The 21,387-nt window shown below is 37.5% G+C and overlaps 1 protein-coding gene across 5 annotated transcripts in view; it reads right to left on the bottom strand.

The window, feature by feature from the left end:
* Positions 1 to 17,556, bottom strand: part of LOC150102365 (mitotic checkpoint serine/threonine-protein kinase BUB1 beta-like) — a 386,807-nt gene extending 369,251 nt beyond the window's left edge. For all 5 annotated transcript variants that reach the window (XM_090399214.1, XM_090399217.1, XM_090399216.1 and 2 more), the window contains exon 1: positions 17,403 to 17,556. In XM_090399214.1, the coding sequence (XP_090255340.1) occupies positions 17,403 to 17,533 (131 nt within the window). In that variant the 5' untranslated portion in view covers positions 17,534 to 17,556. The remainder of the gene's footprint in view (positions 1 to 17,402) is intronic.
* Positions 17,557 to 21,387: the final 3,831 nt, after the last annotated feature.

The raw sequence follows: 21,387 nt of genomic DNA, 5'->3' as shown, positions 1-21,387 counted from the left end.
ACTTGTTTAGACTATAATAAATTTAGTTTAATCCTTTATCCAAGTGTGAGCAAAAAAAGTTTGCATAACACCAGGCAACTCGTTGCAAAGGTGGAGCAAGCTCACAACACTCCTATCTCATAAAGGATTAAACTAAATTTATTATAATCTAAACAAGTGAAAAATAAACTTTCAACATCTTTCTCTAAATCCAGAGTAATTTAATAAAAAGGTGGCACACCTTTTGGCTACTCCTATAGGTAAAGATGACCGTGCTATTGCTTCTGCCAGGTATCTCCCCTTCTGGGCCTGGCTCCCACTGAAGAGACCTCAATAAAGGTCGAAACTAGTCTGGGTAGTGGCCCTTCCCTTAATGCATAACATTATATATACATATCTGCAAGAGATGTGTTTTGCATTATGGGAGATGCTGGGATAGGAGTGATGTTACTTGCTCCACCCTTGCAATGAGTTGCCCGGTGTTATACCACCTTATCCCAGTCCTGAAGATACTTTCAGGCGCAAACTTTGTTTGCTCACACTTGGATAAAGGATTAAACTAAATTTATTATAGTCTAAACAAGTAAAAATAAACTTTCAAAATGGAGAAAGTTATCACTGGTCAACTTCTTCACTACCTAGAAACTGCCTTTCGATCATGCTTATCATCAAGGCTTGCTTTGCAAACTTTCTTCCACTGGTCTACCTACCACTATGTAACTGGACAGCCAGCTTTCTCTCTGGTCATTCAATACGTGTCATGGTGATCAAAGACCTCTCTTCAAAATTTGCCACCAATGCAGGAGTACTTCGGGACTTTGTTTTCACCTACTCTCTTTCTCTTATACATGAATGATCTATTCTCAATCACTACAAATCCTATTTATAACTGCTAATGATAGCACTCTCCAATCATCCTACTCCTTTGACAAACCAAATAGTTCCCAGACATCTCTCACATCAAGATCATCTGCAACCAGTGCTTTAAACACTGGACTCCATATCATCCTTCAGTGAAGCAAGAATAACTTAGTCACCTTCAATGCTTCCAAAATGCAGTCATGCCTTTTATTACAAAAGGGATCCCATACCAGCTCACCTTCCCTCATTCTCAGTAATGTACACATCTCCAGACAGAATGAGCTTTTTCTCTACGTATGTTGTACATGGTATTATATTTACCTCCAACCTTTCTTGGCACAAACACATCACATCAACAGCTTCCAAAAAACTTGGCATTCTTTTCCACTCAAGAAGCTATTGTACACCAACACAGCTATTAACCCTATATAAATCCCAAATGCGTCCATCCTCAGAATAAATGCTGTACACACATTTGGGGTGGAGCACCTAAAACCTCTTTAAAACTTGATGCCATCCAGAGAGCAACAATTGACAGATGACCCTTCCATCAGACTCACTTCAATCTCTATCTCACAGGCAAAATGTTTCAGCTATGTCTCTTCTACAGGTCCTTCCATGGTCACTACTCTAGTGAATTGGCAAACATCATTGCTACACTTGCTGTTAAGGCCTGTTAAAAACAAGAGCAGCTGCTGTCCAACATCCCTGCGCAGTACAACTGCAAACTCATTGAACCTGCTTCACCTCTTCCTTATTCCATCTACCTGTTCTCCACACCAGCATTCCTCAACATGTGTCCCAACAATTTCAACCTACATCTCTTTAAGAAGAACGTCAATAGGTTTCTTCTTTCTCAACCCTCATCTACACCTCTGTCAAAAAGCCCCTATGAAAATACTTACAGAAGGATAAGGCTGAAACAATATCTATGAGAATATGATTAATAATTGTGTGTTTAGATATAGGTACTAGGTAGTACTCATGTTGAATATTCAATGGAATGAAAGCAGCACAAGGAATGAATTAAATGTAATGCTTCCAATATTTTTATTTTTTATTAGGGAGTGAATTTTAATTAAGGAGTGAAAGAATGCAAGAATGTAGAAGTGAAAGTAAGTGATAAGGGAGAGATAAATGAGGAAACAGAAGCAAGATGCAGCAGAATGAGAGGCAGCAAGACTATGGCAGTGACAGAGCAAAACTATCGAATGCAAGATTGGATGAAAGAGTTATTCAAAATGAAAAATGAAAAGTAGGAATATTTTTATTATTATTAAGACAGACCTCCAGGAAGTTAGAGATTCATCAAGAGAGTCTACACCAGCTATCATACTTATTCTTGAATTCATTCACACTGCTTGCACTCAAAACATCCAATGGCAATTCATTCCAAGCATGCACAACCCTCTGAGAGAAAAATCTAGCCCTCACCCCTTCTTAGCAGCCTTCATTCTCAGCTTCCAAGGATACCCTCTTGTCCTTCACCCACCATCCATAAAATGAAAAATTCCATCAATTGAAATCCAGTATGACTCTTTCAGAAGTTTGTAAATTTCAATCATATCCCTCCACCTCTCCTGTTTGCTAGTGTCTGCGGTCTACAAATTATCAATCTGTCTTCATAATCAGTATTCCACAATCCTGATATCATTTTTAACACTCTGCTTTGCTCTCTCTCTCCAATATATCAGAATCACAACGGAAACCAGGAGACCAGACCAGTGCAAAATAGTCCAAGTGAGATCTTATCAAGGCCTTATAAAGACACAAAATGACATCCTTATCTTTACATGCGAATGTTCGTTTTAGCATTGTAATTATTGTTCGAGTTGTATTTGCAATCTTTGCCACATGGCTCCTGAACTTCAACTTCCTATCCACTAACACTCCAAGATCCCTAGCCTCATCAGTTTCTTCAAGCATAATCCCACCAATATAATATGCCAATGGATATCTAATCACGCCAAAAACGGTACACAGTGAAGTGTGGCGGCACACTTCACTGTATACCACTTAATTAGTGATAGCCTTTGGCCATCTATCTCTGATTGGTACCAGTGGAGATTGAACTGCCCACTCAGCCTCCAAAAGTTATATAGGGCTAAATGGCCTCGCCTACTCCCGTATACGGGAATAAAAAGGCGTTAGCTGATTTGATGAAATTTTTAGATTATAGGCCTGATAAATAGAACACTCAACCCAAATATATTACAAAAAGAAACACACTTGAAAATATACAATACTTTAGCAGTGCCCACATTATTATATGGCAGTGAAATTTGGGCAATAATCAAACAAGATAAACAAAGAATAAAAACAAGTGAAATGAGATTTATGAGAAGAACTGCAAAATACACATTATTAGATCAAAAAAGGAATGAAGACATTTTAAAAGAACTAAAAACAAAATCAATAGAAGAAAAACTAAACAATTATAAACAAAAATGGATTGAACATGTAAACCAAATGGCCAACACCCAACAACCTAAACAAATACCAAAATATAAACCAACTGAAAAGAGAAGGCAGGGTAGACCTCAAAAAAGGATATTGGATGAATAATGAGACAGAAACAGACTAACATGGTCTATACCCGTGTTTAGTGCCATGATGATGTAATTAAGGTTTCATGCTTTCCTCCAGTTTGTGAGTGATCATGAAGTGATCACTTAAATTGTGGTGAGCATATGCAGACTTCTATGAGGAAAAGATATACGTGGAAGCAAAGACTGCAAGACTGGCAATCATGACAATCCTAGGAGATAGCGTGGAGCAATAGCATGGAATGAGGAGATAAGCAGTAAGGAAATAAATGGTGCTTAGGAAATGAAAAAGAAATACATAATATCAATGTGTGAATATATTCTGAAGATCAAAAGGCTGAATAAGATAGGTGTAAAGTGGATGAATTGGGTGGGGGGGATTAAGCATGAAATCTGGAAGAAGGCACTCTGGAGGCAGTACAAGATGAATAATGGTAATCAGTTACATGAAGGGTATGAAGAACAAGTCAGGAGAGTGACTCAGTAAGGACAACAAATGTGCAGTACAAGCAGAAATTAGCACATCAGGTGAAGAAAAATCCTAGAGTTTTAGATATGTGGCAAGTAGAGGGAAGAATGATCATGACAACATGATGTTAATGGATGAAAATAATAGAATGGTAACTTTTGCAGAAGACATTAAGGTATTCAGCGATCAATTTATAATGGTGTTTCATCCTCATTAGGATGAAATCATGAGAAACTTAAGTGTAGAGGACGTAAGAGAGAACTGCTTAATTTTGAGCAAGCAGGAGATATATGAGAAAATAAACTTGATATCAATAAGGTGATAGGATTTGATGATATATCACGTGTTTTAAGGGAATGTTTCAGGGAACTGCCAGTAGCATTGACATGCCTGTTTATAAGTCTTACAACAGCACAGGTTCCAAGGGAGTGGAAAAAGGTAAAATGGCTCCACAGCATAAAGGTAGTGATAAGACTGTGGCTACAAATCATAGGCCAACCTGTATATCCAGAGATGTGGTGAAGGTACAAGAGAGAGAGAGAGAGATTGGTGAGAACTAGAATATAGAAATGATTTGATAACAGTGATATTCTCTGTGGTTGTCAGCATAGGTTTGTTAAAGGAATATCATGTTTTACCACTTATGTACAATGACAAATGTTTGGCAGTCTATCAAAAGCTTTTGATAGACTGGCAAGCTGTTAAATAAATTGAAACAGATAACACTGGATAAGAGATTTCTGAGTCGGATCGGTGACTGACTGTCAGATAGGCATGATATGTAGGTTGCAGTATCCCAAAAGAGGAAGGTCACTAGTAGTATGGTGCAATGGTCAATTTTGGGAACGTTGTTCAATTTGTATACAGGAGGTCCCCAAGTTATGGATGACCTGGCTCATAGCGTTCCATACTTACGAACGGGCTCCCAAGGCTCCACATAATGATAATTATACATACATACATCTTCAAGGCCCACCTTTCCTAATTGGATTGTGGGGGCAGCAGCTGCAAGAGGAACTTCCAATGTCACGATCCTCCTCCACCAAGCTCAGGTGTTCTGGTAGGACTCCCAAATGTGTCCACCCAAGGTTTTGGATATAATCTATCCAGCGAGTCCTTGGCCTTCCACGTGGCCTCCCACCCTCTGGCTTGGCATAGAGGGCCTGCTGGGGGAGCCTTTCTTATGGCATTCTGACCAGGTGCCCGTACCAACATAACTGTGATCTCTCAACACGGAGAAGCAACGGTTGAGTATTGAGGGTTTCCCGAATTGCAGAGCTTCGGACTCTGTCGAGTCTTGTTAGCCCTGCAACCCCTCGAAGGAACCTCATTTCAGCCGCTTGGATTTGTGTCCGCATTCTTTCAGTCATTACCCAACTCTCATGACCATAGGTGAGGATGAGGACATAGACTGCATTGAAGACAGCCAGCTTTGCCTTCTGGCTTAACTCCTGCTTCAATACTACCGAACGGCCAAGCTCCTGCAATATTGTGCTTGCTGAGCTAATCCGAGAATCTAGCTCGACGTCCCACTTTCCATCACTTGTGAATATGGACCCAAGGAATTTAAACTTCTCCACCTGCCTCAGTGGGACTCCACTCACATGGATGGTTGTCTTGAGACCACAAATGTTTCAGTTTTGGCCACACTGATCTTCATTCCAGCTTCTGCACAAACAGCTACAAACCTATCCAGGGTTCGCTGGAGGTCATCTGTGGAAGAGCTAAGCAGAACTAGGTCATCTGCAAAAAGCAGACGTCCAATGCTACATCTTTCAATTCTGACACACTCACTGCCTATCAATCCAGTCCATAAATATTATGAAAAGGAGAGGTGACAGAACATACCCTTGGTGGAGGCAAATGGAGACTGTGAAAGGTTCAGATTTTGTGCTGTTTACCCTGACACAAAACTCTGGGCATTCACACAGGGACTTGATGGCAGCTAATAGTTGGCCATCCCTCCATACTCCTGTACTACTTGCCAAAGCTTATCCCGAGGAACCCGGTCATATGCCTTCTCCAAGTCCACAAAACATGAGTAGACATTCTTGGCATATTCCCAAGATTTCTCGAAGACTTGCCTTAAAGTGAAGATGTGGTCAGTTGTGCTTCTACCAGGACGAAAGCCACATTGTTCTTCCTGTGACTTTGACTCAATTATGCTCCTACACCTTCTTTCCAAGCACCTAGCATATACTTTCCCAGGCAGGCTGAGCAGATGCCACAATAGTTGCTGCAATCTCTTGGTCTTCCTTCTTGAAGACAAGTATTATTATGCCTGTCTGCCATTGCTTTGGTGCTCGCCCAGATATCTGGGAGAGCACCACATTAATAATTATAATTATTAATTAAATTAATAATTTGGGAACTAGTTTCTTCTGAGCATGGAAACAAACCCGCATGTTGTAATCGGTTCATTGACACAGCATTTTTATGCTAGCGGCTAGTGTCATTAGTCTCAAGGTCAGTTTAATCATTTCAAAAATTGGGCAAATATGCATAACATTAAAGTGCAAGGGGAGGCAGCCAATGCATCTGCAGCAACTGAGTTTCCTGAAATGTTGAAGAAAATTATTGTGCAAGGGGTATTTTACAGAACAAATATTTAATGTAGATGAAAGTGGATTGTTCTGGAAAAAATGCCTGAAAGAACTTACATCTCGAAAGAAAAAAGTGCACCAGGGCATAAAACACCAAAGGACAGACTAAACTTATTGCTTAGGGGTAATGCATCAGGAGATTTTAAGCTCTAGTCTTTTCTTGTTTACCGTTCCAAAAATCCAAGAGTACTTTGCCACATTATTAAAGTAGCTTTTCCCATTTTTTGGAGGTAAATAAAATTTAAGGGCCTGAATCACACTTGCCATGTCTGAAGATTGGTTCTTGAACTGTTTTATTCCTGCTGTGGAACGTTATTGTTCAGAAAAGAAAATTCCCTTTAATATTCTGCTTGTGCTGGACAATGCTCCTGGACATCTAACATCTTTAGATAACCTTCACCCTAATATAAAGGTCATATTTTTACCACACAACACTACATTGTTGAATTCTGCATTTAAGGCTTATTACGTTGTACATTCCCATAAGCCATAAGGGCTATGGAAGACGATGTTGTGAACTTGAGAGTTCTGGAAGAATGATAACATCCATGATGTCATCAAAAACATTGCTGATTCTTGGGAGGAAGTGAAGCAATCAAAATGAAAACGGTGTGGAACAAACTGCACCCTCAATTCTGTGATGATTTTCATAGCCTCACAGAAGAAGACATTGCCAAAGCCAGAAAAGTTGTGGTGAATAGTGGCAATGCACTGAAATTGGACATCAGTGAAAATGATGTTATTGACTTACTAGAGTCACATTCACAAGAATTAACCAATGAAGACATTATGGAGATAGAGAAGCAGCTGATAGAAACACAAGAACACGAAGAATCAGAAGATCCAGAGCCAAGAAAGTTTATGACGAAAGAATTAGCTAAAATCTTTTGTCTTTTTGAAGGATTTGCTAAGCTTGAGGAGTAAGAGCCTAACATCGAGCAGTTTACAAAGGTTTATCGTGCAGTTAGTGAAAACATTAGCTGCTACCAGGCCATTTATGATGAAAAACAATGCTGTGCAAACTACCCTAGATACCTTTTTCAAGAAACTGACTTCAGTAGTAAGCTCCCCTCCAGCAACGGAATCAAATCCTGATTCTCCAGCATCCACTCCATCCTCTGCAGCACCATCTCCATCATCATCTTCCGATTAAGGTAAGCCTACCTTCTTGCTTCAAAAATGTCCCTTCCAGTAAGCAAGATGTTGATGCAACATTAGGTGAGAGTTAACCTTTTAATATTCTTTTGTGAAATTTCTCCAATCTCAACTTTTTGTATGAGTTTGTTTTTAAGTTCTGTTTGAATTAAAAGAAAGAGTACAATAATTTCTTTAACTTATTATAGTGCAGGGGTATTATTATTATAACAGTATTACGCTGCATTACTACTGCCACATATGAGCCATTATAGTATTGTTGTTATTATTATAGACTTGAATTCATTTAAATTCCATATTTAGCCTCTAGAACAGGATTTCTAGATTATCTAATTCTTAACTCATCTACACTACTAAATGTACTGTGGGTTTATAATATTTCATGGGTGAAACAATTTTAAAAAATTGCAACTTTAAAAATTCAGAACGGTAATTCATTTTTAGCTTTACATTTTGCCTGATTCCATGATTTAACTGGTCTGATTTAAAGTCAAGTTGGAAACTAAAACGACTTGGCATATTTTTTATAAAAATGTCAAATTTCATTAAAACCTATTCAGCCAGAAAATTATTAGATGCACAGACAGAACAAAACCATAGGTGCTTTTGCAAAACATTACTAATTATCATTGCTTTCTGAAGTCAGTGCAGTTAACTTCATTTACAAAATATAACTAGACTGATTTACTTTACCTATAAGATAACAATCCTTATCAGATATTTGAATTCACTTCAATTTGATCTTAAATTATTCATGAAATTATGGAATTTAAGACACAAATAACATAAATTGTTTAGTATGTCTACATATAGATAAGATTTCATGTATATAAAATGTTCAAGTCAAATGTTCACAAGCATAAATAGACCATCATCAAATTCCTGATATGTACCCTCAAGGGGGTGTACAGGATATGATAGTACTACATGAAAAACTTACATCATTACTAATTTCCTATCTACAATTTTCCTCTATATCAATCTGTTACCTGTCAAGACTCAACATTATCAGATCTTAGATTTCTATCTTCTAAGGCACTTTTTACTGAATCAATCCAGCTATATCTTGGTCTTCCTCTGGGTCTTTTTCCTGCCAACCTGGCAGAGAACACTTGTTTTGCTAAACTTTCCTCTCCCATTCTGTTTAAGTGACAATATCACCTGAGGTTAGCTCTGCTAACAATGTCAAGTTCTTGCCTAATATCCTCATTTTTAATATATTGCACTGATGCCATCTGTTCACCCCCACCCCCTAATCTTTCTCAGGACTCTCATATCTGTGGTCTCTAGTCTTTTGTCAAGTGTTTTATTTCTAACCCAGCTCTCAGATCCATAACTTGGTTTAAACACTGTCTTGTATATAGCTAATTTAGTGTTTTGACTAATTTCTCCCTTATTCCATATAAATTTATTCAGTTGACTTTCTACATTACCAGTTTTATTGATTCTGTTGTCTATTTCCATATTTAATTTACTATCCTCACTAAAAATTGTGCCTAAGTTGCTGAAATGCTTTACTTGTTCAATAGGTTTTCCATTCACAATGCAGTTGACACTTTCACTGCTTCTGCCTATCTTGTTAGTGCTGATCTTCACACCAAATCTAGTACAACAGTCATTCAATTTAGTCAGGGAATCTGGCAGACTTGTAGCAGATTTATTTAGAAGCATAACATCGTCCGCATAAAGCAAAGAGCTGACATTAACATTCTGATATCATGTTTAATACCACTCCAATTCTGATATCATGTTTAATACCACTCCAATTCTGATATCATTTTTAATACCACTTTCCTTCATAATGTGATCCATATAGATAATGAATAACAGAGGGGATAATGTACATCCTTGTCTGACACCAGATTTAACATTAAACCATCTTCCTATACTTCCTTCAATTCTAACTGCTGACTTACAACTCAAATACAGACTAAGTATTACTTGATATAATGATTCATTGACACCATACAATTGTAGCATTTTGAATAGTTTTCTCTTGGCACCTTGTCATATGCCTTTTCCAGATCTACAAATCTTAAATACAGATCTTTGTTATATTCCCATGATTTCTCAAACATTTCTTATAAAGTGAAAATCTGATCCTGACCTGAATCTCTATCTGGCCTGAATCCAGCTTGTTCTTCACTAAGTGTCATTCCACAATCCTTTTCAACCATTTTTCAAGTATACTTGCATAAATCTTACCAGGAACACTCAGTAGAGTAATACGTCTGTACTTTTCACATTCAGTTTTATTTCCCTTTTTATATATGGGTACTATGAAAACTCAGATTATTCTACTACAATAATCTGGAATTCGTCCCTCGATCCAGGCCTTCTGAACTATGCAGTGCAGCCACTGTAAGACTTATTCCTACATACTTGAGCATTTCAAGTCTACTATCATCTACTCCTGCTGCCTTTCCAAATTTCAGGCTTTTGATGGCTTTTTCTACTTCAAGTATAGATACGTATTCCTGATTGCAAGTCTGTCGAGTGTTTTTTTACTACTGTGCTGTTCACTGTTGTTTCATTTAGCAATTTTTCGAAGTAATTACTCCATACATCAAGGATATCTTTTTCTCCAGTTTTCATGTCACCTTTATCATCTCTAATTCCTTTTACAGAACACTTTCCTCCGTTTCTGAGCTTTCTCAATAGCCTCCAGAATATTTTGCCACCTTCTTGATATTTATTTTCTATCTTTTGATACTTATTTTCTATATTTATGTTCTTACAAAAGTCTTCCCATGACTTTTTGTTTAGCTAGTTTTTTGTTTTTTTTTTATACAGTATTAAGCTTTCTTACATTCGTATTCTCTAAAAGTACAAGCTGACTTATCAACCAGGAACGTTTGATATGTTTTCTTCTTTTCCTTCACTGCATCTTTAACTTCCTATGTCTACCATGGAGTTCTCATTTTTCTATCCTTGCAGACAACCTCATCACATGCCTCTCTGAATCAATAAATGTTTTCTTCAGGATTTGCCACTGACTCTCCATAACTAGACTGATTTATTTTACCTATAAGATAACAATCTTTATTCTCATTAGAGATTTGAATTCACTTCAATTCCATGTTAAATTATTCATGAAATTATGGAATTTAAGACAAATAACAGATAAATAATTGTTTAATGCATCTATATATAGATAAGATTTCAAATATATAAATTTTTGAATTCTACACAATCATAAATTGAGTGTAAATAAAATGAAAGAGTGTATATTATTACATTGGGATTCCCTAGTAAGAGGTGTGTTAGTTGAGATTTAACAAAATCGTACCAACCCAGTGCAACCATAAAGAATGTAAGCGAGTTGATTAGGATGCAAAAACAGCGGGTGAAGGTATCGATAGTGGTGGTGGGTACAAATGATTTGAAAGGAAATAAAAAAGCTATGAGTGAGAACGTGAAGGAATTGCTTGAGGTGGCTAAAGAAAAGAGTGAGAGAGTTAGGATGGTGAGTCTGTTGCCATGGCATGACAGTGAAGAGTATAGAAGGAAGGCCATAATTGCTAATGACTATGTGTGAATTATGTTTGATGAGTGGTGTGGAATTTGTGGATGTGGAGAATGAGTTCGATGGGCGAAAGGATTTGTACAAAATGGATCGATAATATTTGAATGGATTTGGTGTGCGGAGACTTGAGAAGGTGTTGTCGAATGTGGTGGAAGTGAAGTTACAGAACCAGGGAAACTAGAGTTATTAAGGGGGGGGGGAGTAGATTTGCAGATTTTAGGGAGACAGTTGAGTGTGTGAATGTGTGTAATATGCCCAAGCGAGTGGGAAAGACCACGAATCAGAATGGGATAGTAGTATAAGGCAAAATAGGGATTGGAAAATCAGCTTCTTCAATTCACGTATACAAATGCCAGAAGTATTAGGAACAAGAGGGAAGAATTTTTGCCCTTGGTTGGCACTTCCAGACCACAAGTTATTGGCATTAGTGAAATATGGCTGACAGAAGATGATACAGCTAGTGGGATTGAATGTGAGGGGGTATGGTGTGTTCAGGAGTGACAGGGAGAATAAAATGGGCGGTGGAGTGTTATTGATGATAGCTGATGAGCTACAGCCAAGAAGAAAAGAAGTGGAACTGCAGGATAGAGAAAAGAGCACATTTCAGGCTATTTGGTGTGAGATTGAAATTAGCAGAACTAAATATACAGTTGGGTGCTGCTATAGACCAGGTGATGGAATAGATGGTGGAGATAGTATGCATAAGCAAATAGAAGAAATGAGTGGAAGGAGGGTAATTATTATGGGAGATTTCAACTATGGTAACATTGATTGGAAGGAGGAGAGGACACATGGGAGGAAGGAATTGGATTTTATGCGGTTATTAAGGGATAACTATCTGTGACAACATGTAATGGAAAATACTAAGGGTCAGAGAGTGCTTGACCTAGTAATTGCATCTGAGAATTTGACTGTAACGAATATGACCACGTTACCACCAATTGGTGAGAGTGATCATAGGGTCTTGACTAGGGAGGTGGCTAAAGGTGTAGATTTTACAACTAAGATGGGGTAAATGTGGAATTATCGGGCTGGTAAGTATGACAAGCTTAGGAGATTGATTGGTTCAGTGCCATAGCATGTACAACTGCAAGGGCTAAAAATTGACAGTGCATGGGAGGCGGTAAAGAAGTGTTTGCATGAAGCAAAGACTGACTGTATACCTAGAGTCCGAATAATAAATCAAGTACGGGTTAAATGGATGAATAACACCATTAAGCTTGAGCTGCAAAAAAAAGAAAACTATGGAGGGAACTTAAGGAGAAAGGTGACCTGCAGGCACATGAACAGTATAAAGCGCAGGCCAGAAGGGTAACGAGTGTGGTAAGAAAAGCAAAAAAGGATTACAAAAGAACATTGGCCATGCAGGCTAAGGAGAATCCTAAACAGTTTTTTCGATATGTTGCAAGTAAAAGAAAAAATGTATATGGTAGAATGATTTTATGGTAGGGAGGTAACCAACTCAGCTGATATAGTTGAATTACTGAGTGAGCATTTTGCAAGAACATATCTTCCAGGTGGTGACATTGCAGAAATGAATGAACCAATAGATTATATGGGAATTGCGGTGAATGAAGTGGAGGTGAGTAGTCTATTGCAAAACCTCAATGTCAATACATCTGTGGGATTGGATGGTATACCAGCTCATGTTGTACGTGAAGTGGCTAAAGAATTGTCAGTACCATTGATCATTTTGTTTAATTTGAGTCTCGGGTCTGGGTTAGTCCCGAAGGGATGGAAAGAGGGGAAAATAGTTCCACTGCATAAAGGAGGTTCCAAGACTGCTGTTGTAAATTACCGACCGATTAGCATATCAGGCATCGTTGTCAAGGTCTTGGAGAAATTAATCAAGAGAAGAATACAGGACTGGATAGATGAAAATGGGATACTGTATGGGGGACAATATGGTTTTGTGAAGGGTAGATCATGCCTCAGTAACTTGCTCACGTTTTAAAACACAGTGACGGCTGAACTGGATAAGGGTAATGGGTTTACAGTGATTCTACTGGAACTTGAAAAGGCCTTTGACAGGATACCACATGTTACTCTAATCAGTAAACTGCAGCAGATGGGGATGGATATAGGGTTGGTGAGATGGATATAGGGGTTGGTGATATAGGGGTGGTTGATGGAGAGATACCAGAAAGTGGTTTATTCAGGAGTGGAGTCCAAAAGACGGACTGTGACTAGTGGTGTGCTGCAGGGTTCTGTTCTTGGACCACTACTTTTCAATTTGTTCATTAATGATATAGGAAAGGATCTGAGAGGAAGTGTTCACTTGTTTGCTGATGATGCAAAGCTGGGTAGAGCAATTGTGAGTGCACAGGATGTCAAAATTTTGCAGGATGATTTGGATAGTTTGGAGGACTGGACTAGGGAAAATAGATGTCAATTTAATGTAGCATAGTGTAAGGTTATGCATTTTGGAGTGAAAAGATTAGCAGCAGTATATCACATTGGTGGAACCATACTCCAGGAGATTGATGAGGCCAGGGATTTGGGAGTGTTGGTGGATAGGGAGTTGAAGTTTAGGGGGCACATCAAATCACTTGGTTGCTGAAAAATACTTTAACTAGCAGAGACAAACAAGTTATTGTTTTGTTCCTCTATATTGAGCCTTGATAAGACCCCATCTAGACTACTGTGCCCAGATATGGGCGTCAGGGTTTCTTCTTGATGGGGAGGAGGTGGAGAGGATCCAGAGACGAGTGACCAAGATGATAGCAAGTCTGCTGAATGAACCTTATGAGAACATGTTGAAGATTTGTGGGTTACAAAAATTAGTTGATAGGCAGAAAAGGGGTGATATGATTGAGACATTCAAATTACTGAAGGGTTTCTATAGGATTAAATCCAGAAGATATTTTTGAGAATAGGATTGGTGGTGGGAGGACTAGAGGCCATACATGGAAGCTGAGCAAGAGTGTGGTTAGCAGGGGTGTTAGAACTAGGTTTTTTACTTAGAGAGTGATAAATGAGTGGAATAAGTTGCCAGAGTGTGTTGTGGGTGCTATGACTGTGAATGAGTTCAAGGCGAGGTATGATACCGTGTGAATGTTGAATAGTTGCTCTTGACATGATGTTAGGGCCTCCCTCAATGAGTCTGTCAACTCCTTGGAGTTGCCCGAGATAATAATAATAATAAATAGAGCCACCTATATTGAAGGGGGGGGTGACATCATGAAAAAAAGAAAAAAGCAGAATGATGAAAGTTTCCGGAAATTAAGAAAAAAAAAATCTCCCATTTCTACCTATAGTTAACTCAGATCCATATAAAAAAAGAGCTAATAAAATTTCTTTCATCACAGATGAAATTTGATTATGGCTCTCTCCTAAGCAAGCAACATTTAAGTTTCCATAATAATGGAGGAAATTCTATTTTAATGGGAATTCACAAAACACTCATGAGAATATTTTTTTAATGTCATGTCTTGTATTCCTGAACTGCTTCACTCAGAAGATACCAATGATCATACCTGCATTACACTACAACACAAGCATGTAAGGTATATTCTTGGGAGAAAAATTGAATAGCTTAACATCAAGAATATTCCTTATATTTCTGAAGATGAATGCCTGAAGGGAAAAAGTACATACTGAGAGTATCTGGTGACTTGGATAACTCTATTGTGTCACTATTCATCAAAGTAAAAGAAAAGAACTGAACATTTCTTTGACCAAATAGTGAGCCAAGGATTTGCAGATTTTAGCAAATGAGTGGTGAGATACCTTTTCCATACTATATTACATATTGTCTGAAACTTAAAGATTTAGTGTATGGAAAGCTGTCCAAAAGAAATTACCGTATTCATCTCATTTACGACTTTCATGTGTAGATATAACATCAGAATAGTTCCAATAAGCTATCAATTATTTTACACAGGAGGTGGTAACCAGTCATTTCACAAATCCTTGTTCTCTTCTGTTATTAATTATCCACTGACTTTTTCTCCTTGATGTGTTGCATTAGCAGGTTTTACTATCTGTACAATAATCCAGTTTAAAGCAAATGGAATGCTTAACTCATTCAGAATTAATGCCAAGTAGTTAAGATTATAAGATGAACGTATCTGTCAAATGTTAGCCAACCCAGTTTATCAACTTCACAAGAGGAAAACCCTATCACTTGACCTGAGAGTAGTCAGCTTTGGCTGAAAGCAAATCATTCATATTTAATAAGGTTTTAATCTTGAACATTAAAACCTACAAGTCAACAAATGAGCATTATCAGACTTAATTTTTATTTCTTGGTTACTGCTAAATCATTGATTATCTAAGGTGCCATTATGTGAAAATCACTTCTAGATAGCCTAGAATCAAAACGTTTTCATTCATTATCTCAAAATACTTACAATAATCAACTAATATGCATTAGCAGTTTAACTGCACATTATTTGGCCATCCAATTATCATCTGATAACTGGCTCAAGGAATAAACCACTTTAACCACCCAATTTCTGCAACTGGTGAGGTCTCAAAGACTGATGGTTTCTCTTACAAGAGAACTATCATGTAGCTGGATAACATCTACTGTATCATTACTATAGATCTGCACAGAATCCAATGTGTTATTATTGGAATATTTGTTGATTACAAGTATTATAATCACAATTGTGATTACAATACTTGTTATACCTCACTTTTCCCATTCTTCATGAAAAACATACTCCTTACAACTTTATGTAACTCTTGGGTATAACCGCTTTCTGATCAAGTTGTTTCCACCAGCAATGCCTCCATTAACACCACTTTCCTTCACTCTTCCTGACATTTTCCTGTATCCTTCAAATTAATTCTTCATTACTCTTCATTCATCAAGCATATCTTGCCACCTCCAAAATCCCAGTGACAAAATGTGCATGCATAGCCTGATTCTGTTAGTTGTTTGGATAAATTTGTTAGTTAACTCTAAGTAACTAACTCTAAGATGTGGGTTCTTCTGGCCGGTTTACTTGTTATGCTGGAAATGTAAACCCTATTATATCTGTATTAAACTGGTCAACTCGCCTTCAGCTAAAGAAATTATGAAGGTTCTTCATATTCTTTTTAAACAAAGAATACTATTTAATACCAATTTAATGCCATAGTAAGCAAGTATATGCATAAATACCCATCTAACTACAGTAAACCTTATTCCATAACTCTTAAGCACTGCAGCATCATCACTTCTTTGGCCACATTTCAAATATGGCTTATGTGATAAGTTTTTGGACTCCCTGGAGGTGTCAAATAATAATTATAATAAGTACAAATCTCAATCATCTTTTCTTGATCAATAAAAACAGGATTCAGAATAATTGCTAACAGTTAACTGTAGAAGAAACCCACCACCAGCTAAATAATGCAAAATTCTCTCCATCCGAGCAATAATCATTCATTTATTTTCATTATAACAATCATATTAAGGCCTTTAAATTGACCAACATATTATTATCATTATTCGTGACACCTCCATGGAGTCCGAAGACTCATTGCGGGAGGACACCTACTATACAACACTCCGTCTCCACTACTACCAATCATCACCATCCACTGCCCACAACCCCCACCACCACAGCTAGTATTTTTGTCTGTAATATTACAATTATGAAATAAGTTACTCGCGATAAAAAAGATTAATGTAGAACTAACAACTTTATACATAATCAAATCTTTCTTTTGCTTCTCACAATATGAATTAAAGTGAATAATTATATTTGAGTAATTATAGGATTCACGTCTATCTGGTAGTGGGGCATGAACTCCATAAATTAGTCAGTTCCTATCAACGGTTTTTGAAAAGAAAAAAAAAGAAAAAACTCAGTTGATAATTTGCAATTCATGGTTAATGTTATGCAACATCGCTCGTGCTCTATAAATTATATATTTAATTTAATTCTTTATTCAAGTGTATGCATATTTAAATATCATACAACTTGAGTTCTGAAACTACTGAACATTTATAACGCATATGTAAGTGCATGTCCAAGCAGGACTATAATGCTTCTCTCATATCGCTTTCAACCACTGACGCTAACCAAAATGACAAATATCATTGATCAATTATCGTAATCTAGTTCTGCTCACTGGCAGGAATACACAATTAACTATACACGAAAACAATTAGAAAAGCATTGAAAAATTTCGAGCATTAGCAAAAATAATCATACACTCTCGTAATTGAGTTACGTTTTCGTAAATAACGCTAATCGGTTATTTACAGCACCACATACTACTATAATATAATAGCGGAAGCTGAAATATATGCATGCAATTCTACATACTGTCGCCTTCGTTGCAGATCATCTGATCGAGGGCACAGTGCAGCATTTAATGAAGATATCTTCCGTCCTTGTTTGAGGGGCTGAATATTCTCTTTACTTAGCTCCCATTCATTGTGATTAAGTGACATCATTTCGTAACAGCAACTCAATGCATACTATACAAATTCAAAAACACAACCTACAATCAACTGCTGCTTTCAAATTTGGTGCAACGCATGCGCGGAAGAGAAATATATAATTCGCGGTATGTAAGCGCCGACTACTATAATTGAAATATAAACATTCAAACTATGGAGACCAAAGATTATTATTATTATTATTATTATTATTATTATTATTATTATTATTATTATTATTATGACCACTCCATGGAGTCAAGAGACTCATCGGGGGAGACCAACTCTATCCATTAGAACAATACCTATCATACATCTCCTTAAACCTATTTACTGTTGAGGCGCTCACAACCACCTCGGGCAATCCATTCCATTCATTCAGTACTCTCAATGAAAAGAACCTAGTTGGAAAAACCTTACTACCCATACTCTTAGACAACTTCCAAGTGTGACCCCTTGTTTTTTCCTCTACATCCCATGTTTAAAATTTTCTTTTGTATCACTTGTATCAAACTTATAATATTCCTTCACTAACTTATAAGTTTCTATCATAACCCATGCTACACAGGAGAGCCTGTGTAGCTCAGTGGATGTGGCGTTTGCACACCACGCCGCTTGGCCGCACAAAGGAAGACTTCGTTTCGAGTCTAGTCGGCGACTAGAGGAAATTTTTCAAAAGCCTTTTTTCGACCGGTTTCAACCGAGTTAGTCGATCTCTGGCACGGGCAATCCTGTAAACTCAAGAAAATCTACCGTAGAGCCCACATTATTTCTGACATTAAATATATTGTGTTAGGGTCAGGGACCACGAGATGACGACACGTTTGAGCCGTCTCTCTTCACTGCATACCGCTTAATTAGTGATAGCCTTGGGCCATCTGTCTCTGATTGGTACCAGTGGAGACTGAACTGCCCACTCAGCCTCCGAAAGTTAGATAGGGCTAAATGGCCTCGCCTACTCCCGTATACGGGAATAAAAAGGCGTTAGCTGATTTTTCTTAACATAACCCATCTCCTCCACCTGTTAGATAAACTCTGCAACCCACAGTCTGTCCTCATAGGGAACATTCCACAAACCTGTCACCAACTTGCTCACTCGTCTCTGGATCCTCTCCACTACCTTCCGATCTCAAAGAAACACAGGTAATCAAATCTGTGCACAGTAGTCAACGTGTTGCCGAATAAGAGTCTTAGAAAGAGCGCTAATAACCTCCCTGTTTTTACCTGTCAGTATGCTATTTATCATCCAAGTAATCCTCTGAGCTATTTTTCCCAAATCGTAATACTTCCTCTCAATTTCAAATCTTTATCCATCATCCCTCCCCCAAGCTCCAGTTATTATTGTTAAGTTGTTTATATAGCATATTCTTGGTCTACCTCTTGATTTCTTTCCTGCTACCGTCCCCTCTATTATTATTATTATTATTATTATTATTATTATTATTATTATTATTATTATTATTATTATTATTATTATTATTATTATTATTATTATTATTATTAGAGGCCTGTGCAGCTCAGCGGAGGTAGCGCTTGCGTTCTCTCTACACTTGGTCGCTTGTAGTCAGACATAAGTTCAAGTCTAGAACTTTTTCTAAGCTTATCTTCGACCGATTTCCGAGTTAGTCGATCTTTTGCACGGGCAAGTGGGTTTTTCCTCCAAAAACTAAGGTTTTTTATTCTGAATATTGCGCCCGTCTATTGGAACAGGCCTAAGTTCGATTCTCGTCGCGACGGGAGGAATTTTTATCTGGACGATTTTCAATCGAGGGTGATTTAGCCGATCTCATACGGAGGTAGCAGGTTTTTTCTCCAGGAAACTCGGGATTTTCATCTCGCATACAAACAAATCGGCCCTTCAGAACACACGGAATTTACAGACAAAAAAAATACTAGTTGTGGTGGTGGTGGGCGGTAGATGGCGTTGATGTGGATGATTTGTAGTACAGGTTCGGAGTAGTGGTTGAGACAGTTGTAGGTGTCCTCCGATTAGTCCTCGGAATCCTTGGAGGTTTCAGGAATAATAATAATAATAATATCTTGTTAGGGTTAGATACCAAGAGATGGCTGCACTTGTTTGCCAGCCTCTTTGTCGGTGGCTGCTATAATTAGTGATAGAAATGGGCCAGCTATCTCTGATTGGCTACCCGGTGGAGATTGAACTGCCCACTCAGACTCCAAAAGCTAGATTGGGTATAAAGTCTTCACCTACTCCCTATAAGGGAATAAAAGGCATTAGCCGATTTATTATTATTATTATTATTATTATTATTGTTATTCAATCTGCACAGTTCAATCAGAATCTGGTATACCAAGCAAGAAAAGCAAAAACAGAAAAAAATATTAATTTTTGTGGATCAAAGATGGCAAGATATTCTTGAGAAAGTCACAAACTTCAACGTCTATACAAATAAAAAGCTCGGAAGACACTGATAGGCTACGAGAGTGAAACAAAAGACTCCAAATTAGTTTAAAAAGAAGACCTCGACACAACAAAAATGAATGTGAACCATCAGAAAGATGTAATTACTTCACTATAACATTTTTTGTTATAGTGAAGCCCTAATTTTCTTTATAACATATATTAACACTTTCAGGGGGCCCAGTCCATTTTGCCATTAGGGGGTCCACAGCCGACTTAATCCGCTCCCGTTTGCAGTTGTAAGAGCGCTTTTGAACCATGTTTGTCAGTTCTTCCTTAAGCTGATTGGCTTCTTCCATCTTCCCTGAGATTTGGGGATCTCATCATGGAAGATGAGGAATCCCAAGCTATTTAAAGGAAGTTTCCTGTTGTATAGGGTTGTAAGTTATTTTCAAATTTTCATTGGATTTCCTTTACTTGTGATTAGTGGTTCAGTTTTGTTGTAATTATAAGCTGTACTGTGTGAAAATATCATCGACCTTTGTGAGGTAGATTTCATTTTGGTTTCATGATCAACAATAACTGCTGTAACATCAGAAAAAAGTAGCCAGTTAAATTCAATTACTTTTATCTTATCTCTTATTTCTATCAGTTCTATAAATTTTTTATCACGTCTTCAATGTAGAGATTAAACAGTATTCGAGAAGAGGTACACCCTTCTCTTATAATTTTACGTGCCACTACTATTTTTATTTTATTGTTTATTATTCATATTTGGACTTCTTAGTGGTTAGGGAGATTAAATATGACCCTTCTCTCTCTCCTATCTATCTTAATTGTTTTTAAAAATTAAAACATTTCGTCAACCATTACAGTCAAGACTACCAAACGCTTTCTTTATGTCAAGGAAAACTGTCAAAAAAAAAAAAAAGCTAACACCTTTTATTCCGGATTGGGGATAGGCGAGGACGTTTTCGCAATATTTAACTTTTGGAGACCGTATGGGCTGCTCAATCTCCACTGGTAGCCAATCAGAGATAGCTGGCCCAAGCTATCACTAATTTAAGCAGCCCTCAGAGAAGAGACGACTCAACAAGTGCCGCCATCTTGTGGTGCCTGACCTTAACGCAATATTTTTAATGTCTGAAATAATGTGGATTCTACGGTCGATTTTCATGAGTTTACTGTACGAAAAACCCGCTTTCCAATGCCAGAGGTCAACTAACTCAGGAACGTTTCGAAAAAAGGTTTAGAAAAAGTTCCTGTAGTCAGCGACTAAACTTGAACTTAAGTCTATCCTCGGGAGATTTAGTACTAAGGAGTGCAAACACCAGTCCCACTTGATGGCATATTTACTCTTCGTCAATCTTCTCTCTATAAAGATTCTAAGATCTAGGATTGCATCTCTTTTCCTATGTTTTTTCGCGAACCAAACTAGCCAATGCTGATAAATCTTTGGTCTTATTTGTTAAACTTTTTTGTATAACATCTAGTAATGTTTTTGAAG

Source organism: Typopeltis vanoorti, chromosome 10 (genome assembly GCF_054136105.1).
Source record: "Typopeltis vanoorti isolate ZY-2024b chromosome 10, IOZ_Tvanoo_1.0, whole genome shotgun sequence".
NCBI lineage: Eukaryota > Metazoa > Arthropoda > Arachnida > Uropygi > Thelyphonidae > Typopeltis > Typopeltis vanoorti.
This window is presented reverse-complemented; position numbering and strand designations above follow the sequence as displayed.